Raw genomic sequence first — 26,621 nt, forward strand, 5'->3', positions numbered from 1 at the left:
TTGCAGGTGCACTAACTGCTATCCTCCCTCTGATAGTCTGTTTCCACCTTCCCCACAACTTGATTCCGAGGCTGGGAAGGAAGAGCAGCACACTGTCTGCCCTAAGGAAAAGAAGCCTTCTGTGGTTACAATCTTCCGTTAAATGTGTTTTCTTTCCTTGCAAAGGGAACAGGGAGTAGGACCAGCTTAGGACCTCCTGGTCATTCCAGCAACAGGAAGTTCTTTGTTTGGTCTCTGCCCATGGCCTACAGAGAACATCAGTCTCTGCATGCGGGGAGAAGGGCTAGAAACAGGGCACAGGTTCCAGGTAACGCACCATCAGCCACTGAAGCTGGGGGTGTGGGTGGAGTCACTCCGTGTACAGATGGCAACTGTATTCTCATGACTCTTTCCTTATGACCTTTGGGGAAGCTTAACTAAACATCCCCTCAGAGTTTCAAAAACTCAGGAATTCTAGGTCCCCAAGCAACTGTGTTTTTCAAAAACTTTGAATTAAATAAAGTAACATTTGTCCAGCACTTTGCAATTTACAAAGTGCTTTTCACTTACATCCTTTCAAGCAAAGAAATCCTTAAATGCTTCAGTGTGGTTTTATTTTAAAGGAGGAATCTGAGTTTCCATCAACTCAACCAGGAGGATACGGTGCATGATGAACAGCTTAAGGGTCTAGGATTACCAGTTAAACTTCAGTCTCCCTGGATACAGAGACTCAAATAGCACTTGATCTGTCCTTTTTTTTAATGGCACTTATCACTGATCTTGCCTATCCTTAATTGTTTACAGGCCTTATCTCACTTGCTAGATTTGACATTCTTTAAGGCAAGATCTGTATCCGATTTTTCTTTGCATCATTCACAGGGCCCAGGGAACTGGCAGGCCATAAATTGGCATTTGCTAAATGAATGAACCAATGAAAGTGAATGAATAAACTATGTCCATTTCAAGTTAATCATCCGGATGTATTGTGGGGTTATATGAAGAAAGTTCCCCAAAGGAAGGAAGCTAAGGTAGAGACTTTATAAAGAACACTATCTTTTGGACCTCCAACCCCTCTAACAGCATTTAGGGACTGGGGAAACGTTCATTTTAACTAGTAAAAAACTAGAGAATTCTTTCTGGAAAAAAAAAAGGCATTTAAATCCCCTAGTGGTTTATCTTTGCTAAATCGTAAATTAACTTTCAAATATTAAACCAGCAATAAGCCAGAGCTGTGTTCACTTATCAGTCATCCTTTCTCTTTTCATGAACTAGGAACTCAGGTTGCTGTCCCCCTCACCCCCAAGTGTGGTGATCCTGTGAAAGAATCATAGGAACACATGAGGAATGAAATATGTTATTCTCCATGTCTGTATGTGTGTATATTGGAAAAACAGAAAAATATGGCCAGCATAGGCACTGTTTGTAGACATGACCGAATATAAAACGAAATGTCAAGTTTTTAATACTTAAAAGCGACACTAAGAAAGCTAAAATAAATACACCCTTGGAACGAGGACCTACAAATCAGCAACGTCAGCAAACGGAGGTGGGGTGAATGGAGGGGCAAATGGAGATTTACCTCTCCAACAAAATCACCCGAACTACCCGGGTTGCCTGGGGTGGGGGCGTGACTCACATTTTCGGGTAATCTGAATAAAGGGGATGGTGTTTGTGCGAGGCATCCATTCTCGCTCCGGGCGCGCCGCACGCACCGGGAACCGCGCGGGGCGCGCAGCCCCAGGCCAGCCGAGCGCCCGGCCAGCCGCTGCCGGAGGGGAGGGCGCGCAGGCCGGGCGCTGATTGACGGGGCGTGCGGTCAGGTGACCCGGGGCGCCACGTTCCCGGAGCCCAGCCCGCTGCGGCCGCCTGGGCCCGGCCCGGGCCGAACCGGAGCCGAGAGGGGCTGCTCTCCCGAAACAAAGTTGCCGGGCTTGCGGCGGCGGGGCCGAGAGCCGAGCGGGAGCGGGAGCGCCGGGGGCGGCACCGGCCCGGGGAGCGGTCCCGCTCGGCCGCCTCCTCCTGGGGAGAGCGAGTCCCGGGGTGCCCGGACGCGAGCCCGTGTCCCCGGGGGCGGCAGGGCGCCCCTCTCGGTCCCGCGCCCCCTCCCTCTTCAGCCTCCTGCGCCGCTCTCCAACAAAGGGGCAGGCCGGCGGCGGCGGCGGCGGCGGGGGGGGGGGGGGGGGGGGCGGGTGCGGCGGCGGCGGCGGCGGCGGAGGAGGAGCCGCCGGAGCGAGCGGCTTGCTCGCAAAGTTGTGGAGTCGCCTTTCCTCCCAGGAGGGGAGCAGGCAGCCGCAGCCGGCCGCGGGCTTTCTCCCGCCGAGGGCCGAGGAGGAGCCTCTGGCTTCCAAAGCCGATTGGGGCACCACGGCGAGCGGTGCCTCCTTTCTTTTGGGTCCCTTCTGCAGACGGAAAACTCTAGTGTTTGGCAAACTTGGTTGCCTGCGCGCCCGTTCCAGGTTTGCACTTGGACTGTTTTGTTTTTGTTTTTGGCGGAACTACCGGGGCAGGAAGATTGCACAAGTCGGGGGCGTTGTTTCAACCGGGTGTCAAAAAAAATTTTTTTTTCCTTTCGGATTTGTCTGGTTCTTCACAATTCCTTTTTAAAACACGTCGCCCCACAGAACTCACGCTCGCACACTCCCCCGCGATTGCTACGACCCAAACACGCCCGGAGGAGCCCTCGGCCCGCGGGTCCCGGGAGCAGGTAAGCCTGTGCAGTGTCTCAGCCTCGGGCCGTGGGATATGACCGCAGCCCCGGGGCAGTGGGGCGTGGGCTGCGGGGAGGATGGACTTTCTGAGGCTCCTACCCTGCGCCCGGGTCTCCTTCTCAAGTCTGAGTCTAAGATGTCACCAACTTTCGCGTGCACTTTCCTCGGAACTTGAGCTCAGCTCCCCTCGGCGGGAGAGAGAGTGCCAGAAACGTGGAGAGCGCTCGGACCCGGAGGTCCTCTCAATTTGTCTAGGAGCGAACGACCCCAGCTCCTCCGACCCCCGGTGCTGTGCAGCCTGGCTCCCCCAGCCCTCCTTCCGCGCTGGGTGAGAGGGTCGCGTGCCTCGAGCTGTGATCTCCAAGAGGGGACGTGGCTTCCTACGAGGGCCTGTGCCGCACACCCCGGCCCCGGGAAGGCGGGGCCCGAGGTGTCCGCCAGGAGAGGGTGGGAAGAGGGTGGCGGTGTGGTGGACGGGCAGGGGAGCGGCTCGCAGCCGTCGGCCTGGCAGGAAACGTGTTCACCCTCCACGCCGTTGCTGCTCCGGGGAGAGGACAGGGGAGGCCAGTTGGTGCTTAGTCCCCACGGAAGCCTCTTCTCCTTTCCTGGACTCTTGGCATCACTTATTGCATCACGTAAGGTAATTCGTGTCCCCTTTTGGCCCCGGGTCCGAGGCTCTGGTTGCCCAAGGCCACTTATAAAACCAACAAAGCACGAATTTTGGGCTGTGCAACTTTTAGAAAGCACCCTGTTACAGGAGAATTTTTTTTCCCCCCAAGCCCCAGATAACGAAAGGGACTGTTCCAGGGTTGGTTCAAGGGAAGAAAACGTGCCCGACCTCCAAGACCCTGGGGACCCGCATTTTGTTTTATATTGAACTGCAGAGCTCCAGGTCTAACTTGGGGCGATCGGCTCCGCTTTCTGGGCTGTCCCGGGGCCAGTCTCCTCTTTCCCAGCCTCCAAGTCACCTGGGTCATCAGGGCCTCGCGGGTCAGTTCTCCATGCCCCGTTTGGGAGGGTCGGTGCACCGGTTGCTGCGGCTGGAACGCACTGACTTTGCGGAATCTTCGATTCCCCGGGACTGGGCTGAGGCCGGGTCTCGGGGCCTCTGGGACCCGCGGCAGCAGCCGCATCCACTCATTTGTAACTCGGGCGGGCCTAGGGAAGTGCGCTTGGCCCCTCCCGGCTGTTGCTGGTGGGCGTGGGGGCCTCGGCCTGCGGGGAGGGCTGCGGGCCAGGCGAGGGCTGGAGGAATGCGAAGCTCGTGGGTGCTTCAGCTTCCCGAGTACCGGCGGCCAGGGCCACGGTTTACGCGGAGTCATTCCCTGCCCCCTCTACCCGAGTTTATGGGACCGATGAGGCACCTCTTTAACTCTCCTTTGGGTGTTTACCTAAAATTTATTGCCCCTGTAAACAGTATTAATCGCCGTAGTACTAACCTTCCCTTGGAGCGTTTCCGAGAGTGAATGGCAGTTCTTGGCACTGGGCGGTTTCTTGTACTCTGTTTCAAGCAGAGCGGCAAATTCTTGGCCCCTTTCGCTTCCCTTTCCACTATCTTCAGCATTCCTAGGTTTTGGTTTCTGGTTTAAATGCATGGATAGTTTCTGCCCAAGGACCTATACCGCATTTCCATCATAATTACACGTTGTGGAACGTATTTGTATTCTTACATTATCTAATTGCCAAATTGTTTTAAAATTGAGACACTGGCTTCACCTTTAAGGCCACCCCCCTACCCTTTCACCCCCAAGTTTATTGCCACACACTGATGGCTTCTGCTCCATATGACAGCCAGACGCGTTCTGAAGAAAGAGTTGCTGAATGTGGAGTTGAGTATCAATTTCAGTGAGAAGGATCTGGCTACACTTTGCAAAACATAATTCTGAGGGAACAGATCTGGAGCAGTGGTAACAATAAATGACAATTGTATAGGGCTTAAAGCTTCTAAGGCAATAATATCCCATTCATTTATTCTTAGTTTCTCACCCAGCTTTGTGTGGAAGATGGCCTCTCTTACAGTCTATAGATGTGCCAGTGGAAGGTCCACACCTGTGGAAGGTCCACACATTGTGAAGAAACCTTGATTCTGTCTCCTGACAACCAGTTATAAATAGCTGCAGCATTTAGTGATTTAGAAGGACGTATCTTTTTCCGTGTGCTACTCAACCTGGGGTCCCCTGACCATTCCTGGCAACAGGTGACAGTCAGTGGCTGTCACCGTTCAAATGGCGTTGTGTAGTTCTCACTCCTTCGCATTCTTTCCTTGTCCTCTGATCCTCTTTTGCTTTTATAGCATATATGGGATTTTGATGATCAGAAAGAGAAAATTTGAGAAGTTATCTTACAGTGGCAAAATATATGATAAATATTCATGTGCAAATGAAGTCAAGTCCCGTGTAAACAGTTTACTTTTCTTTTTTATGGAGTGGGGAAGGTCTTTGGCATGTGTTGAAGTGAAGACCCTTAGCTAAGACGAGTTATGAGGGAGTCAGAATATCTCTTAAAGGGAATAGTTAGTTGCTTTCCAGTAAAGAGAAGTTTTGTTGGACAAACCTGATTTTCCATAATAAAATTTTATATGCATTCTTCTGGACAAAGCTTTACGTTCTTGAATGTATTAAAATGCACTTAAGAACAGCAAATCTTTTATAGGTATGTACCCCCAAAAAGGAACTTAATCACATAATAATCCCTAAAGTCTTAACAGTAGTAGAGCAATATAAAAAATGAAAAAAAGTGTTTTATACTCAAAATTTAGCAGACTGATGATCTAATTCAAATGGTCCTCTCTATAAGAGAGGAAATTGTTCCTAAATCTTTAGTAGTCCACTGCTTTTCTTCTGCCTCAAACTGTTAAATACTTAAAACATTTTTTTCTAAGGTAAATTTGACCTCTTTATTATTAGAACACACCCTTTTTCTGACTAGTCAGGAAAAAATATAATTAATTTTTACATATATTTATATCATAAAATAATATGGTATTTCTTTGAATGTTACATATAATTAAACATAATATATAAAATACTATTACATAAGTATGCCAAATGAAGCATTTATAAAATAATACCACATGGTGTGTCCTTGCATTAAATGATTGAGCTGCCTAATCCTAGCTAGCAGTAAACTCTTGTTCTGTTATATATTGTAATATATGAATTAATGCCCATTATTTGCAGGTTAATATTTGGATGTGTTGACTGTTATATTCCCAATTAAATGATTAATTTATTTAATTGGCATTTGGGGTCCACTTAAGGGACTGTTAGGATACAGCCAAGTTGCTGAACTTGAATTCTGATTCTGTTTGGGTTGTAGGGGCAATATATTCCAGGAAGTATTAGGGGCAATGCAGAACTCTCATTATTGACATCCTTAAAGAAAAGGTGGTTTGCCGGGTAGAATCCTCAATTCTTTAAACTCTGAAGACGATTCTAATTAATTACTATAAGATTAAAATTTATTTTATTGCTGGGGCACCTGGGTGACTCAGTCGGTTAAGCGACGACTCTTGGTTTCTGCTCAGGTCATGATCTCAGGGTTGTGAGATTGAGCCCATCTGGAGCCCCATGTGGGGCTTCTGAGATCAGTGCCGAGCCTGCTTGAGATTCTTTCTTCCTCCCTCTCCTTCCCCCTCTCCTCTCCCTGCTTGGGTGCTCTCTCTTTCTCTTTTTCAATAAATAAATAAATAAATAAAATCTTTAAAACTATTTCATTGAGTGGTAGTTATACTCAGCAGAATTCATATGATGCACCTTCTAGAATAAAATCTGTGTCAAGGGGTATAATGTGTAACTGTCCGGATTTTTATTGAATCCAGACTATTTTTTGAGATTAGACCTATATATCCAACTGTCTTCTTTGTTATCTGCCCTTATATAACTCAGAGGCACCTCAGACTTAGCAAGTCCAAACCACATTCATGATTTCTTCCGCCAGTGGCTTATCTGCCAGTGTTCCCCAGCTCAGTGAATGACTCACCCTCCCATAGTTGCCCAGACCAAAACTGGACAGTCATTTTGCATCTTAGTATTCTGAACAACTCATATCCAGTCAGTTCCCAAATGCTATTGACCTTCTGTATTTGATACTTAAATATCCCACATATCTACCCGTTTCTTTCCATGTGCCCTTGTTTAGACCACAGTCATTTCCTGCCTGTAATATTATACTAGAAAGAAGAGTAAACACCCATACGCTTTCTCTGCATTCCCCTCTTAACATTTCCAACAGTTGCTTGCTTGCTTTCTCTCTCCCCCTCTCTCCCTGTATGTAGGTATATAGGTAGAGAGATACCTGTACCTAGATAGACAGGCATATGCTGTCCTGTTTGAATTGAAGTTGAAGTTATTATCACACTTCGTTGGTATAAATATTTCATCAGGTGTTTCCTATAATCAAAGATAGTCACTTGCATAATGACAAAACCATGAACCAATACTAAAGAACTGATAGAATAATATTACTGATAGAATAATATTGTCTGACATATAGCCCCAATTCACATTTTTCATATTATCCCCAAAACATTTATTTTTTAAATTCTAAATTCAATCAAGGATTATACTTGGTTGTCATGTTTCTTTAGTCTTCTTTAACCCAAAAAGCTTCCCCTCCCTCAGGTGTTTTTGTTTTTCACGATGTTGATAATTTTGAGCAGTCCAGATCGTTTATTTTGAAGGCTATCCACAGTCTAGATTTGTCTGTTTATGATAAGCTTCGTGAGGATACTCCATAGACGATGTGGTATATTTCCCATTGTATCACATGACGCCCCATTATTGGTCATACGAAGTCTGATCTCTTGGCTAAAGTTAAGAATTATTTTCCCCAAAATTCTGTTATGAAAAAATTTCAAATATACAGAGGAATTGAAAGAAATTTTTACTCAACACCCATGTTGAACCTAGGCCCATGGCGTAGGTTCTTGAATGAGCAATTGCTATATTCTGCCATAGTCTCCATGGCTCCTCACTCATCCCCACAAACCAGAACCATCTTTTCAGAAGGCAAATCTGATCTTGTTACTTCCCAGCTTAAAACCGTCTATTGGATCCCCCTTCCTCTTCAGAGAAAGATCAAGAGCCTTGACCTGGTCTCCAACACCCTGTCGCCGGTCCTGTCTACCCACTTCACCTAGTTCGCCAGATTTCTCTCTTCTTGGCTGTTTTCTCTCCAGAGACACTGGCTCAGCCTCTTGAATGCTCCATGATTCTTCCTGTCACTTTCACATGGAAGGCTCTTACCTTTTTCTCTTCCCACCTCTTTTTTTTTTTTTTTTTTTGCTAATTAAATTTTTTTCATCATTGAAGGCTTGGCTCAAATGTCACTTCTTCAAGAAAACCGTCTCTAATTGCCCAGGGCAGGTCAGATTCCTCTGCTGTATGCTCATATTACTCTGTGCCTCTTTATTTGTACATTTGTAACATATCAGTATTACGATGAAATAATTCATTATATAATTAACAGCTTAATGTCTATAAACTTTGTAATGGCAGAGTCTGGGTCTCTTTTCCAGTCATATCTCCATTGCCCAGATCAGTGCCTTATACATAGAAAGTGCTGAATAAGTATTTGCTGAATTTGCTAGTATATATAACTATATGATTATATATATATTAAATAAAAAATGTATGTATACATTTTTTTCCATTCCTTTTCTCTTTAGATATTGATGTTGAGCTGGACCGTTATAGAAAACTGGAAGTCTTAAGAAGCGGATTTAATACAGTCTTTGGATTAAATTGAAACTCAGCAAAGATGGCTAAGTATGGAGAACATGAGGCCAGGCCTGATGATGGGCAGAATGAGTTCAGTGACATCATCAAGTCCAGATCTGGTAGGTAATGGAAGCTTAAGAAGATGATGCATTATTATGTATAAACTACTTAGAAGACATAGGTTTTTTGGCTTGTTTTTGCACTGTTCTTGTCAGACAAACTTTTGAGAAGCACAGTTCTGACAAATGACTATTATATTGTAAAAGGTAATGTACTGTCTCTGAGTATCCGGTCTTACTTGCCAATCCATAATGGTCTTATCATATGTTGATGGGCACTGGTTGGTGAAACTCCTACCTGTGGTTGAATGCTTTGCCTTGATGAGACTACCCCTTTCCACACAGACACACAGCTGAGCAGTTTTTTCTTGTTGGTCTATTTTATGAAGTTGAAGGGATCACGTGTTTAAAATATGAAGTAGCAGTTTCTGGCCAGGTGTGTCTTCCTGAGTTTTGCTTCCATTACTGTATATCCTCACCCCTGTCCTTTATGGGGGCCAGGGTTGGGTCAACAGGTACCCTACTTTGCTTTCCTTTTTGGAACTTATTATGAGTGTTCTGAAGGTACAGTTTTCACGTGGGTCCCCCTAAGACAGATTGATGGTTTTCATATGAACATTTGCATTGGGGACCTCAGGATACCCCTCCTTCCCTCAGTCTTTTATATAACTGAGTGCTTTTTGACTCTGGCTGTACAAATGAGTCAACTGGGGAGTTTGTAAAAAATGCAGATGCACTGACTCCACTCCAGACCTGTTGAGTAATTTCTGTATTTTTTAAAACTTCAAATATGATTTTGAGACAGGCTCTAAGGGGAGATTTATTTTTATTTTTATTTTTATTAACATACAGTATATTATTTGTTTCAGGGGTACAGATCTGTGATTCATAGGTCTTAACACAATTCACAGCGCTCACCATAGCACACACCCTCCCTGATGTCCATCACCCAGCCACCCCATCCCTCCAACCCCCTCCCCTCCAGCAATGCTCAGTTTGTTTCCTGAGATTAAGAGTCTGTTATGGTTTGTCTCCCTCTCTGGTTTCCTCCTGTTTCATTTTTCCGTCTAAGGGGAGATATTTTTGAGCAGGCAAGGCCTTTCTGAGCTTTGGAAATTACACAGAACTCCTCCCTGGGTGTGAACACTATACTTAAGTAGCTCTGAGAGTTACTTTGAGGTATAAAATTACATCCAGTGTCACTTTAAAAATGAAAAAGGAACCCTGTTTTTGCTGTGTGAACCAGCTATTTCTTAATTATTTGAAATTGCAAAAACATGTACTGAAAATAAGCTGTAAATTAATAGAGATACACATTTAAGATACACCTTTCCCTCCATGATACTGGTATCAGTTGATTGGTAAAGATTTTGATTATTACAGTCTTGGCTCTAAATATGTAGCTACTATTGTGTAACTTTAGGGATCTTTTGGGGGGTACAGCTTAATATCCTGTGTTAAAATTCACTCTCAGGATGTTTTTATTCCTCTAAATTTCTTTTTGTTTAAGTGTTTTAGTAGTATAAAGGGCGATGTGGATATAAGGGATCATTAATATCTTCTTTAGAGCACAGAATATATATCCAGAAATCTGTAACAAAGAAGAAAATAAAAGACACAACTTAACATATCCATGCTTGTCATGTTCTATAAATTGTGAGGTGGTATATTCTTAGATAGTTTTCTGAGTCAATGTCCATTACAGTAAGACCTTTGGTATTTATAACTATGTATTTTAGCCGTGTCCATAAAGAAGTCATTATATAAGTTTAAAAATATTGGGTATATATGATGAGTACATATAACTTCGAAACTCTCCTTTAAATTAAATATTATCATTTAAAAAGACTGACAATTCTCATACATTATTGGGGGACAGCAGAAATTATCACATGTTTTTACCATATGCAAACCAGTTGGCTCAATAACTCTATTTTTAGAGTTTTCCTGTAGGGAATAAACAGACATGTACAAGCAAGAAGTTGATCCCAGCATTTTTATAATAGAAAAAAATTGGAAACACCATAAAAACCCAGTATTGAGGATTGGTTAAGTCATAATTTCTCAAGGTTTTTGTGAAGGAGCACAAGTTCTGATGTATAATTCAAAAAAGGATGTCATGGACCAATAACTTTAGGAAATAAGTGTTTAACCTATTCTGTTCCTTTAGTGTAGGACCTCTGAACAGATCATAGAGAATCTCAGTGGAGCTAATTAAATTAGGGTATATTCATAAAGTAGAAGGTTGTACATTCACAAAAATGTTATGGATGTGTATAGAAGTACATTCTTGTTATTGTTAAGTAAAATATATGTGCAATATTAAGTCCTAAATGTGGAAAATATTTTTTTCAAGAAGATTTAGCAGAGCATACACTAAAATATTAATAGTGCTCATCTTGGCATTGTGGCATTATTATTTTTCTCTTTTTTGCTTATATGTATTTTCTAAAGTTCTTTAATGAGCCTATATTACTTAGTTCTTATAATTTTAAAGACTCTTAAATTGCTTAGAGAGTTCTAATGCCAAAGCTATGACTGTTACTTTGGAGGCATCTACTTCAAAACACGTTGAAAAGCTAGCTGTTGCATAGCTGAGATACGACTCCCATTCTTTTGGCTGGATTATGTTGCAAAAGCCAGTAGATAAATTTGGATTTGAATGGGCCTATTAGTCCCAATCTCGCTTTCTGGAAGGCACTTTCTTGATTATTTTATGGTGAATACTAGTAGACAGTGGTCAGGTCTTATAGTACTCTAAAATTTACATATTGAATAGGGAGTTTTAGTTCATATCATGTCAAAGGCATCATCTACATATAAAGATCCTCCTTGGATGTGTTCTATGCTGAATTTGTTGCCTTTTCAGTTTTTTTTAAAGGAATCTTTTCCTATAAGAAAATTTTAATTCTAATCTGTTCCTCAATGTTTCTTCCTTTTGGAGGACTGGATGGGGGGAGAGGGGTAGAGATTGGGTGGGGAAAAAAACTAATGTTGAGAGTATATGGATAAACTTAATCTCTTGGTTTATGAAGATTCTTTTCTTTCCTCCCCAAACTTGAGTTTGGACAGTCTGAAAGCCTGGCATAATAGAAATTTTGTGCATTTAAGTTATTAGGATTGTTTGTATTGCTCTTATCCAGTATTAATTTGTTTTATGCTCTGTGTGAGGTTTAAAATTTTTTTCAAGTCATTTACACCATCTGAACAGATATATGAAATCATCAGGGGTAGGTGATGAAGTAGTGTCGTGGATGTAAAAACTGTACATTTCTTTATGGTTGTAGTACACTTGTCTTGGATTTGAGTGAGTTTTAGAAAAGAACTTGAAAGGATATGACCTTTAATGGTTCAGGATTGGGTAAAAGTAGACCTTTCTGTCCCTGACTGAAAGACACATAAGTCAAGTTTATTATCAATGACTGCATCTTTGACAGCCTGAATTAGTGAGCTTCAGAAGGCTTAACAAGTTAGTAATGATTTTGAGAGAGTAGGCCAAAAATTAGAGGTGTTTTGTTTTGTTTTGTTTTCTGTTTTTGTGTGTGAAATATATTGCCAATGGGGTCTGTGGTGTGTAAGCTTCTGCTTGGGCTTTTTAAGCATGAAATAATAAAATGGTTTGAGATGCGTATAAAGTCAAAGAATATCCTTGTTGCTATTTCATTCCTACAATAGCTAACATACTTTTAAAGCCAGTAATGGAGAATACATCATCCTTTTCTGTTCTCAGTGCTGTTGTGGTAATTTTTATTTTTTTTTTTCATTTTTTTTTTTTTTTGGTACAGAGCCTTCCTAACTAGGGTCAACCTCAGGGCTAAAGGCAGGGTGTCAACTAGCTACCTGTGAGGATTTTGGCCATTTGGGGATTCGAATCAATAGACTCTGAGATGGGAAAGGGCCATTTGTTGAATAAATGAGGTGAGCCACACACTGTTGTATGATTCAGTATCCTCTTTAAAAGGTCTTGGCATTAAGCCTGAGTGTAACAATTTTATCATTTCTTCCTTCGCCTTTTCTCTTCTTGCCTAATCCTGGTGTCTAATGGTTGATGGAACCTCAGAGGCCATATAACCTGACCATCCCTGTGGCATGTCTGTACCCAGTCCCTGCTTGGACACGTCCAATGGTGGGATCACTCTGGTGATGGTGATGATGATGATAATTCTGGCAGTTTACATTTGTTGTACATAGACTGTGTGCAGATACGGTGTTATGAGTTTAATCCTAACAACCATGATTTTACAGATGATGAACATGAGTCACATAGAAGTAATTTGCCACACTGGCCTGCCTTCTATTTCTCCAAAGGCCCAGGGCCTTTGCACATCCTCCTTTCCTTGTCTTTGCCTGTTAGGCTCCTTCTTGTCATTGAGATCTAGGCTTAAATGTCATCACTGAGAGGTCTTCCCTGCTGACTTTAGGAAATAGATCTCCCAGTCATTCCTGACTGTATCACTATATTTAAGTTCCCTAACGTTCTTATTGCTATCTGGCATTTTTCTTGGTGTGTGTGTGTGTGTGTGTGTGTGTGTGTGTGTGTGTGTGTGTGTTAATTTCCTTCCAACTAGAATTTAATTCCACAAGAGCAGGAACCAGTACATCCCTGGCATCACCCCCAGGGCCTAGCTCCTAGTAGGTGAGCAATGAATGCTTATTCAGTAAGAAAGGCTACAGAGCTGGAAAGTGCCAGAGCTGGGATTAGAGCTCAGGTGCTCTGACTCCAGAAACTCTAAATTTGGCCTCCACATATTGCCGAGTCTCCCAATTTATAAGGTAGTTTATTCCATTGCCGCTGGATGATTCTGCGTTTGTGCCTGAATCTATTGCTTATACATTTTGCCCAGTATTGATTCGGCTTATACATCCCTCTGCCTCTTCCCTTATATCCACCAGGGTTGGGACCCTGGGCTATGAGGTAGAGCTTCTCTGGGCCCCCTGGAGCCCTAGCCCTGCCAAGGGAGGGCCAGTTGTGGGAGATACAGCCTTCTCCCAGACTTGTCCTGGCCTTCCTTGGCTCCAGTCTCTGTCACTTTCTCTAAGAGTCAGCAAAGGGGGAAATACCAGAGGACAGGCAGTCTTCTGGATGGAAGGCAGAGAAACTGATGATTTGTTTCTGACATGAATTCCCTTTTCTTTTTTCCTCCAACTGCTGCTCAAGGCTTTTCACTGGCTGGTGAAATAACGTAGTAGATTTCAAATGCACTGTGATTTGGCACGGTTTAAGCCCTGGTCTGATGCCCCGATGGATATCTCTGGGATTGAAAGAGTTGGTAGCGGTGGGGGACGGGGGAGGGAAGAAAAGAGAGGCCAGTGAAATAAAAATAAAATGAATTATTTAATATGGATTATTATACCTGGTTACATTTATAGCACGTCTCCTGAAAACACGCTGTGTTTGCAATTAAAGTGAACTTGCTTAACAAGATTCAGTTTCATAAAAATTATGAGGAAGATCACCTTATTTGTTTATCTTTCAGGGGCCTTTCTTTAGGAGGGACACTGGTTATGTTGCATTGAGGGAGTCCTTGATCTACTTTCCCTTTCATTTAAAGAAATACCTGTGAGGGGATTTTTCTCAACAGCCTAAAGGACTGTGAAAAATTGTTCTCCCCACCCCCCTCCCCAAAGCTTTACTTGGCTGGAATACCTCTGCTTTGGAGGGAGCTCTTTGAGCAGGTTTGTTTTTTTCCATGAGCCCTGGGGATTTGTGGGGAGGGATGGTAACCCTGATAGAAATTCAACTCTGACAGAGGAGAGCAGCTATTCTTGTAATGCGTGTAAAAATATTCTCCATGTTGTCGCCTCATTATGCTGAAGTAGTGCAATCGTAGAAAAATTTTCTGTATTAATGCGATTCTCATGACCTGTTACTGTGCTTGTGGAAGCTTTGTAGGTGATCCATTCCCAATCAGGAGACATGAATTGCTGAGAATGTTCTAAGCAATGGAAGTACATTAATTATATGGACAGAGTGGAAAACTCAATTTTATTGAACCTTGCTTGAGGCCAGAAGTTTGAACTAGATGCTGATATGATGATTTTCTGGGAACAAGGGAACATGTGAGATCATTGCAGCAGTTGTAAATATTAGTTAAAATTTAATGGTGAAAGGATATTCAGGTGGTTTCAGATGTATTGGCCAGATTGTCCCTTAAGCTGTGTGTGGAGGCAGAGGTATTTACTATATTACTATTTTTATTTTTTTGTGTGCCTCAGTTGTTTAATAATAAATGTACTCAAGTCAGTATTTGAAATGTGAGTCATTGTGAGTTTTTAATATATATTTACTCTTGAAATGATGGCTTGTGGACTGAGAAATCTAAGCCAGATCTAGCTCTTTCACTTTTGCTTCCTCTGCCCTTGGATTTGCACATGTCAACTATAGGAGGCCTTGCACTGGGGCCTTTGAACAACCACCCACCTAAGGTTGGTTGGTTGGTTTATTTATTGATTGATTTGTTTTTAAAGATTATTTATTTGACAGAGAGAGGCACAGTGAGACAGGGAACACAAGCAGGGGGAGGGGCAGAGGGAGAGGCAGAAGCAGGCCCCCCCGTCGAGCAGGGAGCCCCATGTGGGGCTCAATCCCAGGACCCTGGGATCCTGACCTGAGCCAAAGGCAGACGCTTAACGACTGAGCCACCCAGGCGCCCTGCACCTAAGGTTTATTTAAATCCTGTGGGTCTTCTCTTTCAGAAGCTTGTACTCCTGGCCTGGTTCAAATGAGGAGAATTTTTTTTTGAGTGCTCATGTGGCAGCTAAGATTAAGGTTTGGGGTGGACCAGTCTCACATTGGTTTTGAGAACTCAGTTTCTTAAAAAAAAAAAAATCAGTTCTATCACAGCTGTTGAGCTCAAAGTGTAAAGTAGTAGAATAATATTTCATAGGTGAATATTTTCAAATGAATTTTTCTTTTGATGGGGAGGCTGGCTGGTTATTATGATTTCTGTCCAGTTCAATAATTTTAGCATTTAATTATGTAACAAAATTTTTTTTTTCAAGGAGCAGAAAAAGCACATAATAATACTCTTACATAGCAAAGAAGCCCAATTAAAAATTGACTTTTTGTCTCTAAAGTGGTACAACTTTGAAATAAATACATCTGCTGTAGTTTGAAAAGTATTATCTGTTTAGATATTCTTTTTTAATTCCACCATTTTAATATTTGAGAATTTCTTTCATCATATAACATATACTGGGGGATGGGGATAGCATTTTGAGTTGATACTCACGGATTGGTTCTCTTGCTCTTTATAGGCTACGTGTGAGTCATGTTATTTAACATTAATTCAGTAATTACCTAGATGTATATGTATGCTTTTATTTTGAAAGTTGGGTTTTGGGCTCCTCGCATGTGGTACTGTTAACTCAGGCTGCACATCAGAACTACCCTTCTGGATTCAGATTCAGTTGTGTGGGGTGGGGTCTGGGCATCTGGAGTTTTAACAAGCCACACTGCTTTATGGAGAAAGAAGGCCAGTTTAAAAGACTGTTAGAACTAAAGTGAAAATGGTCTGTGCATTTCAGAGGAGTGAGGAGAGCTGTAGTCAAACGTTGAAGATTATTTCTACCTAAAAACACTTCCCTTTAAACATTATAAAAAGTAATGGATTCTTGGTATTGGGCATTTTTTCTTTTGCTTTGTCTTTTGAAGAGTTTGGGTTACGTTGAGCAAAGGAAAAAACCATGGGGGTCAGGAGAGTGGTGAAATTTGGTGCATTTCTTATTGTGGCCCCTTAAACCAGAAGATCATAGCAAAATATGCAGCAGCAAAGTATTTCTTCATTGAACTCGTTGGTCTTCAACTCAGTGTACTTAACCTCTTCCTGCTGTAAGTTTAATGTCATATCCTGAAGTCTTACATGAAGTCCTTGCTCAATTCCTTGTAAAAACCTATTGTGTATATTTTCTAAGAAATTGTTTCTAAGACAGGTATGTTTTTGACTCGTGGTGGGGAAAAAATTCTCATGTGCAGTCCTGTATGCTAGCTTTTCTTTTTCTTTTTTCTTTTTAGTTAAGTTATAATTTATTCATACAGTGGAATAGTTTGAGGTAAAAAATCACAAGTTTTTTTCTGTATCAATATGGGGTGATTTCTAAGATGGGATACAAAGTATGAAACAACTTTTTGCTAGTTTTCTTTTATTCTTTAAGGTTAGAGACAATATTACATATGTATTTCCCTCCCTGTTTTTGTAATTTTAAATAGGTGACATCTAGTACTTATATTTAATATAACTAAACTTCCTTTTGATACAAAGTAATTTGCCTATCATTTTTTTAAAATACACTCATTTTAAAAGGATAATTGTTTATCATGTCAAAGATGGATTAGGAGTTAGGTGACTTTTGGACCACTCTAGCAAGTTCCGTGAGGATCTGTAAATACACCCCAGAGGTCGTGAGATGTCCTTGCATTTATTTAATTAGACCAAGCCAAATACCAGACTCCCACTCCTAGAGTCCTTGAGTTCTTTGCAGTAGTGTCTTTGAGCTCTAATCTTTAACCTCTTTGAAGATATAGGAAGGGATTTTCATTTCTTCATTGATTAAACAAGCTTTGGGGTGGATAAAAATATGTAATTGCTCTTTTTTTCCTAAAGATATTTATTTATTGGACAGAGAGAGAGAGAAAGCACAAGCAGGGGGAGCGGCAGGCAGAGGGAGAGGGAGAAACAGCCTCCAAGTGAAGCAGGACCCTGGGATCATGACTTGAGCCGAAAGCAGACGCTTCACCAACTGAGCCCCCCGGGCGCCCCTGTAATTGCTCTTACACATGTCATGGTGTAGAATTTGAGGCAGGTACGAGATTTACTTGTCCTGCTGCCCCCCAAGGCAAGCCTCATATGTAAGTTTCCTTGCTGATCAAACCTGCCACCTACCAACCTGGAGTGGTCTGCTCTTTTTTTGGGCTCTCCGTGTCTTTTGTACATGGGGGGCCGGTTTCAAATTTTACCTGGGGAACTCTTGAGGTTGTAAACCAACATATGCCTTTATCAGATAATATGATTTACAGTATATTGTCTTTAAACATTTTTTAAGTATTGCAAGTATTGACTCAGAGCTGGGAGAATGAATCTGAGTCTTACTTTGTGTTGAAGGCTCCTGGCCTTATTCAAAAGCCACCTTCGTGGTGGGGTGGGGGGGCTCTTAAATAAGTATGTTCTAGTTTACTCTGTGACCCTATGTAGTTCCCTCATAGGTGTTTAGAAAATGTCATACTGCAAAATGTAAAGATACTTATTTTTTGTGTTTTTTCATGTGGCATCAGTAGCCAGTTCTATAACATATCAGATCCTCACTCATATATTAGATCCCATTTTAATACCATGTGAGCAGAAAAAAATCAGAGTGACTTGAATTCTTTTAACTTATGTGCTTTTTCAAGAGACATGACCTGTTAAAGGTTAGAAGAGGGTGAATATTTGGGGAATGCACACACATGCTTGCTCTCTTTCTCAGACTGGCTTTATTGAACATTTGGTGTAGGACAGGTCTTATTCTGGGGACCTGCATGGAGGCAGATTGCTCGGGCAGGGGGACTCACTTGCACGCACGTTTAAATGAAACATTTAGAGATGTCTGCCACTATCTTATCTTCCTAGCAGCCCTGCCTTTCTCCCTGCCACCACAGTAGCCTCTGAAGGAGGCAAATGGCACCGTGTGAGGACCGCCCATGGCGCTTTTTTTGCCTTTGCCATGTGGCTTGCTTTGTTTTCTGTGCTTATTTGTTTTTCCCCTCCCAACCCCCCCTCCCCCCCAGCTTTGAGACCTTCATTCTTCAAACAGCGTAAGTGCCACAAAGCATTCTACTTTCGATCACCAAGCCAGAATCAATCTCTCCCTCTCGTTCAGTCTTTATTTCGATTTTTGGCTCTTCTTGCTTGTGTATGGTCCATGCTTCCCCAATTTGATTTTCCGATGCCAGCCTTTAGCTTAGTCTCCACATGCAGTAAATGCTCAGTAAATGCTTATTGTGTGCTTTAATGTTTTTTTTACACTTGATCTTAGCCAAAAGGCCGAGAAGCGATTTTAATTTTTTTTTAAAATCAGACTTGTTTATATACATACCTCAGTCAGTCAGCAGATGTCTGTTTTTCAGTCATTATTGCTAGATGATGGGCTCAGAGGTGAGCAAGACATGTCTGTTCTTAACATGCTCTCAGGCTAGTTGGGAGGAGAGGAATAAATAGACATCTTGCACAAAAGAACAGTGTAATGCACACAAGGCATAGGAACATGGAAGGAATGAAGGCAAGCTCTTGCGTTGGTGGGAATGAAGGTATGGCTGGTAACAGCACCTTAACAGGAGGGAATCTGAGGTGTGCCTTGGAGGATCCTTAGGAGGTACACATATGGACAGTGAGGGAAGGACATGCTGGATTGATGGAAAAGAGCAATGTATTTTAAGTCTGTGGTAGGTGAGTGTGGCTGGGGCATTGTGGATGGTGGGAGAGTTGAGGCCAGATTTTGAAAGCTCTTTTGAAGCAAGTTAAAGGGTTTGGTCATTTCACTGTAGGGAGCCACTACAGGATTTTAAGTGGTGAGCTTAGTACTATTTTTCAGAAAGATAATTTGGTGGGCAGTGTGAAAGGTAAATTTAGAAGGGACCAGAGTTGGAGGGAGGCAGGGGAGCAGGTAAGGGTTGTGAAAATAATTGAGGTTAGAAATTATGGGAGCTTGAACCAAAGTGGTAGAGGTAGAGATGGAGTAGGAGAAGGGATCTGGAAGATGGTTAGCAGTTAGTAAAAACATGTGTAAAGGTGCAGTGTAAACCTTACCTTCATGGGGTTTGTTTTATATTTTTCAATCAGCTGGACAGTTTTTTTTTTCAAATCATGTTTAATTCAGGTTCTCAGCACTTTTAATTATTAGCTTTTCCTCCAGAATGAATTTTCTTAATTTGCTTAATATCTACAGTTTATTTAATTAATTATTATTTTTTTTTTTTAGAGAGGGAGAAGGGGAGGTGGGGCAGAAGGAGAGGGAGAGGGAAAATCTTAAGCAGGCGCCACACCCAGTGCAGAGCCTGATGCGGGGCTCGATCTCATGACCCTGAGATCATGACCTGAGCTGAAATCAAGTCAGATGCTTAACCCACTGAGCCATCCAGGCGCCCCTCCTACATTTTTAAAGGTAGCTTTACTCATCAGTTACATCGACTACTGCTGTTTTTCTGAAGTATTGTCTCTTGGTCAGTTTGTTTCAGTAACTTTGAATTGAATTGTTTCAGTAGTATTTGTACTTTTTTCTATAAGTATATTCTGAAAGAAATGTGCTTCAGGAAAAAAAGATGAATTAAAATGAGAAGAAAGTTTATTCATGTTTATTTAGTATAATATAAAAGTTCTTTGAAGTGGTAGCAAAAGAAAGGTAGTATTAATCTCATCTTAGAGTGCAGATAATAGTCTTAGACAGCTAAAAGAAAATCTGTGTGCGAAATGACCCTGGAAAACTATTTCAGAGGAACTTTGACGAATAGAATGTTTCATGTGACTCTGTGAAGATAATGTCATCCTGTATTACTAATTTCAGCTCCAACAGATAGGCTAGAGTAAATGTAAATTAAAAATAAATTAAGAACAGATGTTGAGAAATACCTTTCATTTAGGGAATAAATAGTGGAAAGGTCATTGAAGTTCAGTCAATAAAGCTGGGATGCTTAGAACTCATAATTATTCAAGTAGCAGATCCTTTTCTTAATATGCTTTGCTGTGGAGGTTCGGGTACTAGGAGAAAGAAAAAGGCTGTTATTGTCATACTGTTTTTCTTTTGAGTTCCATTTTCGAAATTCTTATATTCGGTAGGCTGATTTTAAATTCTGGTATGTAAGCCAGTATCTCAGAATGGTGGTTCTCTTGACCTTTAAGACAAAATAAAAGGTCTCATTTGAAAAGTATGCATTGTTGGGTTGGGCATTGGTGGGGTGTAAGGTTTTGACTTGGCCAGTTTAACTGTCTCTTTCGGTTGTGAATCTAGCGTTCTTTAAGATTCAGCTCTAGCTTATGTTCTGGAGATCGTTAGGGAAGGACCTGTCTGACTCTTTCTGTATCTGTATTTATCTATCTACTTTATTTAGTTTATCTGTAAAAGACATTTTGTTTTATTTTAATTTTAATTGTTACTATTATTTCTTTATTTTAAAGACTTCATTTTTAAGTAATCTCTGCCCCCAACCTGGGGCTCATACTCAGCAACCCCGAGATCAAGAGTCGTATTGCTCTACCAACTGAACCAGCCAAGCACCCCTGTAAAAGACATTTTGAATGGCATTTTGTTACCTTGCTCATACTGTGTGTCAAGCACTTGGATTGGCACAGTGTGATCAAGACATAGTTGCAGCTGTCAATTGCTTTTCACCCAAAGAGGGCGGATCTCATCAGATTTGCTGTTCAGGAGAATAGATGCCTTGGGTTGGCATGGCGGGTGGGGCCAGGCTGGGAGCCTGGAGAGTTGCTGTGTGACCATCACAGTTGAATGAATGGTAAGCAGTATTGTTGGCCTGAACTAAGGAGTGGTGGTTGGGATGGAGGAGAGGGATGAGATGGAAAGCTGTAGGCGGGAGACTGACTTAATGGGACATAGTGGTGTAGGAGTAGTCTGCCATCTGGCTTCAACACTTGGCAGGTAAAGCTTTTCTGTTAAGGTTTTGGTGTGAGGGAGGTGGGTAAGGGAATATATTTCAATATATATTTAATATATAGGATATGGATGGAGATATGTATCTCCCCGGAGAGTGGTGTGGGCTGGGATCACATCCCTGAAAATTGGCAGCTGGATTCTTGACTATCTTCCTCCATAGTCCGTTGAGCTCTTTTAAATATATTCTTAAACTTTCTCAAAATTTCATCAAGAACTGGTTTATTTCTCTTTGTATTTTCTGAGATTTTTGACTGACCCTAGAATGAGCCTCTGGAGAAAGAATTTAAGAGAGGGTAGATTATGGCAGTGGAAGATAAGAAATTAAGTAGTTTTTGATTTTTATTATTTTTAGCAGATATCAGTCCTTGACGCCTTGGGAGCTGACTGCGTATTTATCTCCCAGGGTCATAAGAAGCCTACTTGCTGATGTTATTCCAGCTAACCAGGTTGGCTTGGGGAGGGGGAGGGAGGGGTTAGGAAATGCTTGCACTGTATGCAGATTTTTTTACAAATGTGCCTCTGTACATTTTCTGGGTAAAAGTGTCCATGGTTTTCATTATACAATTAAAGGAGGCCTATGACCTACCAAAAAGTTGAGTCTTAGAGGGTTGTGTCTCTCATGGGGTTTCAGTGTTTTCTGATGGAAATGAAATGGGCAGTCGATACTCTGGCATGAGTAGTCCCACAATAACTATTGACACAACTCAGATTCTGGACGTTATGTTATAGCCCCTGTTGTCCCAGAGCCATTCAAGCAAAGCTAGAATTAGGATGAGTAGACACAAAGTTTGAAGGGCAAAATTTCTGATAATGTTTGACCCAGTTTTGCATATAATGAATTTTTATTTGTTGATGAATCTTTCCCTTTTGTTGCTAAAAGTGGCAAATAATCAGACATAAATTACTAATTAACAGTCTGGTTCAGATTTTTTTTAAATTAATGGAACTTGTGCTTCATCAAGCTCAGATGGAGTATCACAATGCTTTATTTTTTCTAACATCAAAGGTAATTTCTTTTTCAAAAATGTTGTTATATTTGTCCCTTGAAAACAGGCCAGTCTCTCCCATACTCATGGAGTAGGAGTAGTAGTTCTCACTGGAGGACTCTACTGTCTGATTGCTCCTCACTTTACATTCGGACCAGACCCCCTGTCCCCAGCTGAAATCTTATATCATCAAATTGCATCACCAACTAAAGCTTGTTGCTGAGATGCCACTCTGTCCCCCCATCATTCCCTCTTATTTCTTGGTAAATTTAACTCCTGGTTCACTGTCACTGTCTCTAAAAGTTATTCTTGTACTTTGATTTCAATGGAAGCATAGATGATCCTTCCAAAACTCTGTCTCTCAATTTTTGAACTTCTCTTTCTAGTGATCCTGTCTTCCACTGCATTGGTAATATCTTGGCAAAACTATGTCATCATTTATGCCTGTGGCCCCTCCATAATCTGAATTTTAAGTGTCACACTTGCTGCCCATCATGTCTTATACTTCTGGCTCACTCCCTCATATCACAACTCTAGCAGTCTCTGATCCAGTGGGATCTGTAATCCGTTGCACCTGCCACCATTATGGTGTTGCCCATCCCTTCAGATACCCTCTTTGCTCTTTACTGAGCTTCCGTGGTCAATCACAAGCACTTCTTTGCTTTCCTTGTCTTTCTTGCTTCATCACAGCTGTGTCAGACTCCACCCTTGGTTCAGTTTGACTCTTCACCTACTCTGTACCAGCCCCCATGCAGAGGAAGGAGGCTGGAGAAAAACACAACCCTAATGCCTTCAGTGAAATTCATGATCACACGTGAGATCTTAAGGCTGCTTGGCAATCACTCTTCCACTGTTCTACATGATTATGTCACACGTCTTCTCTTTCTGAAACATCCACCCCTTCCTCCCCATCCTGATGCTTAGCTGAGGAACTTTGCCTATTCTTGTCCTAAGAAAATGGAAGTAAACTGAAGAGGAATCCCCAGTCTGCCTCCAACCCGTAACTTCCCAAGGCCACCCCAACCATACCTCCTCTTGCTTGCTCAAAGACATCTCTCTCTCCTCTGCATCCCTACCCTTTCCCTCTCTAGTGGATCCTTTCCATTAGCATGCAGGGTATTATTTGCCCTCTCCTAACAAAACTGTACTGTTGATCCCACCTCTCTCTCCAGCTACCACATTTCTCTCTTGTCCTTTATGAAAGAGTTCCTCAAGAATTTTATATGCCCACGGTTGCAATTCCTCTCCATTCATTCTCTCTTAAAACCACTTTAAACAGGCATAGCCGCTACCATTCAACTAAAAGGACCCTGAAAGTAGCTACAGACTTGCCTATCACTAAATATAGGGGTCAGTTCTCAGTTTTTATTTTGTTCATCTCTCGGTAGCATTGACCCAGTTGATCATTCCATCCTCCATGAAGCACTTTCTGCACTTGGCTTCTAGGATATCTCACACTCTCATGGTTTCCCTCCCCTTCTCCTTTTGCTGATTCTTCTTCCTAGTATTGGAGGGCATAGTCCTTGGACCTACTCTTTGCCCCACTCACTCCCTTTGTCATCTTCCATCTCCTGGTTTGAAATACCATCTGACACTGCACTCATATTTCTAGCTCTGGCCCAGCGCTGTCCCGCCAAACTGCATGCTTCTATTTCCTGTCATCCACGGGTTTGTTAAAATCTGAACTCCTGATCTCCCCCTGAGGCAAACCTGATCCCACGCTCTTGCCTATCCCTCTTAAAGGCAATCTGATTCTTCCAGTTGTTCAGGGTGAACATTTTGGAGGCATCCTTGTAGTCTTTTCTTTATCTTAGAACCACATCCAGTCTGTCAGCAAATCCTGTTTATGCAGAATCCAGTCACATTGTACCATCTTCACAGTTCCTGCTGTGGTGTAGGCCACCGTCATTCTTGCCTGAATTTCTGCAGTGGCCTCCTTACTGGTCTCCCTGTTTCCCCCTTTGTCCCACTGAGGCTGGTCTCAGCCAGCAGCAGAGTGAGCCTTTTTAAAATGGAAATAGATCGTATCACCCGGGGTTCACAGTTCTGTAGTGACCTCCCCATTTCACTCACAATAGAAGCTGAAGACCTTACAGTGATCCACAGGGTCCTGGGTGATCCTGCCTGACCTCGCCTCCCCTTACCCTTTTGCTCATTGTCCACAGCCAGTGGTCTCCCAGTTCAGGGCCTTTGCCCTGGTGGCCCCTGGGGGCCTGGAGTGTTCGTCCCTCTGGTGACCGTATGGGTGATCCCCTCCTCTCCATGACCTACCTGACCTGAGTGAAAACTGCGAAGCTCCCCTCTTCAGCACTCTGCATCGCTTTCCCTGGCTTTATTATGTTCCATAGCACTTATCACCCACTAGCACACCTGACAACTTACTTGTTGGCCTGCTAATGTCTGTCTCTTTCTGCTAGAATGTGAACTCCAGAGGGCAGGGTTGTCTGGGTTCAATCACTAGTATCTAGAAAAGTACCTGGCACATAGTTTATGCTCAATTAAATATATGTTGAGTGACTAACAGTGTTTTTTTTTATCGCTTTTAACAACTGTGTAATCCCTGAGACAAATATCATTTTGATCTTTATTGTTTCTTTATTGTACTGATTGATTACCTCCACGCTAGCCTGTGACTGGCTAAATGTTTCCTAAATGCTGACTGGCAGACCACTTGGTGTTTTCTTCAATAGTCACACGTGAAATGAGAAGGCTAAGGCCAATGTAAAGTAGATGTATGTCACTGCGGGGTTGTCAACTGCACTTTCATTTCCAGGTTTGTTCATTATTCTGAGAATATGATAATTTAGTTGGCATGAGAATGCCCATTTAATGAACCAATGGTGACCAGTTTTCTATGAGATGAATCCTGGCAGTAGGAAGCTTTCTTTAGGTTAAGCATTCCAAAAGGGCCCAGGAATAGGGTTCCTGAAAGTGAGGATGCTAATATTTCTCTTTGTTATATGATTTGCATCTTCCCTCCCTCCCTTTCTTCTCCCTCCACTCCCCCTTTCCTTCTTCTCTCCCTCCCTCCCTCCCTCCCTCCCTTTTATTTCTTACTTTCTTTTGTCTCAGAAATCCTTCTGGAAACAAATTTTAGATGGAGGCTCATTTTAGGAATGTGACAATACATTGCTATTCTCTTTAATGCAGGGCGGACAAGTAGGGCATAGCTTTTTATAAAGCAGGGTTTGGGGAATGGAAGTGGCAGGTAGCTCATCCCAGAACCCACAGAGGGTTCTTCATGGGTTTTGGAACATAATTTACAATCAGTGCTTTAATTGAGGGGCACTTGGTTGGCTCAGGGGTGGAGCGTGGGACTCTTGATCTTGGGCCTGTGAGTTTGAACCTCACATTGGTTATAGAGATTACTTAAAAATAAAATCACTGTTTTAGTTGATAAATTCTAGAAAACTTCCATGCTCTCTTAAAAACTAAGATCTTACCTTAGTCTCAGAGGAATTAGGTTCTAGTTTTGATTCTGCAAATAACTAGCTTTATGACCTTGAATGAATCACTCAGTCTGCGCAATTGATTGATTTGTTTGTAAAGTTAGGAGTGTGGACTAGATGACCTCACACTGATCACTTTATAAGCTCCAGAGAACGAAATTGCTAATGCTTAATTGTTGAAGTGGCGCTAGCGAAGGGTTGTGTTCTATTATCTTCTTCCTCATTGCTGTAATTTCAGTTTTGTGTGTACTGATCTTGTGACCTTCCCAAATATTGAATATACTTGGATTCTTACAGGCAATATTTGGTTTTGGGGATTATAGAAGGGATTGATTATATGATAGCATTTGGGATAAGCATGTTGTCTCTAAATTGGGTTAGGTATCAAGTATAGCATGATGTTATTATTTTACATAAGATTTAAAAGACAGTGTAAGAAAATCCTACAGTATTTAAAAATTTTGTTAGTACTCTCTTGTAGCTTGTAATACAGCTCTGAACAGTGGTTCAGAGTTGTATTAGATGATGTGGTTTTGAATCTGAGCATGGTACATTTTGGCTCTGTGAACTTGGGCACATTGCTTAGCTGCTCTGTGCCTCAGTTTCCTTATCAATAAATTGAGGATAGTAATAGTACCTACTTTCTTGTATTGTAAAAATTAAAGAAATTAATATATGTAAAGCACTTGGGTACATAGCAGCACTCAATAAATGTTAGCTATTACCAAAATAATACAAATGCTTAGTATAATTGTGAGTGTATTTTTTTCAGTCTTTTAAAATGGCATGTAACAATAGTTTTAATCATATCACACAAGCAAAAATTGTGTTTTTCTTTCCTAAGTAGATCCGGAATTTTACTTATTATTATTGTTATTGTTACTGTTATTTTTAAGTAAGCTCTATGTCCAGTATGGGGCTTGAACTCATGACCCTGAGATCAAGAGTCACACGCTGTACTGACTGAGCCAGCCAGGCGCCCCCAGAATTTGGCTTTTTAAATTTTTCTTTTTTGTATTTATTAAGAAGACCTCTAGGATAGACTGAGCATTTATTTTCAGGTCATTTTATACACTTT

General features: G+C 41.9%; 1 protein-coding gene across 3 annotated transcripts in view; it reads left to right on the forward strand.

The window, feature by feature from the left end:
- The first annotated feature begins 2,208 nt into the window (after positions 1–2,208).
- The window catches only part of UTRN (utrophin), a 498,468-nt gene continuing 474,055 nt past the window's right edge, over positions 2,209–26,621 (forward strand). For 2 of the 3 annotated variants that reach the window (XM_025866206.2, XM_025866193.2), the window contains exons 1-2: positions 2,209–2,683; positions 8,356–8,526. In XM_025866206.2, the coding sequence (XP_025721991.1) occupies positions 8,448–8,526 (79 nt within the window). In that variant the 5' untranslated portion in view covers positions 2,209–2,683; positions 8,356–8,447. Of the gene's footprint in view, positions 2,684–3,171; positions 3,323–8,355; positions 8,527–26,621 lie in introns of those variants that run through there. The other variant, XM_025866194.2, reaches the window with a different exon arrangement.

The sequence above is a fragment of the Callorhinus ursinus genome, unplaced genomic scaffold (assembly GCF_003265705.2).
Source record: "Callorhinus ursinus isolate GAN/ISIS: 27379988/994484 unplaced genomic scaffold, GSC_fseal_2.0 scaffold6, whole genome shotgun sequence".
Lineage (NCBI taxonomy): Eukaryota > Metazoa > Chordata > Mammalia > Carnivora > Otariidae > Callorhinus > Callorhinus ursinus.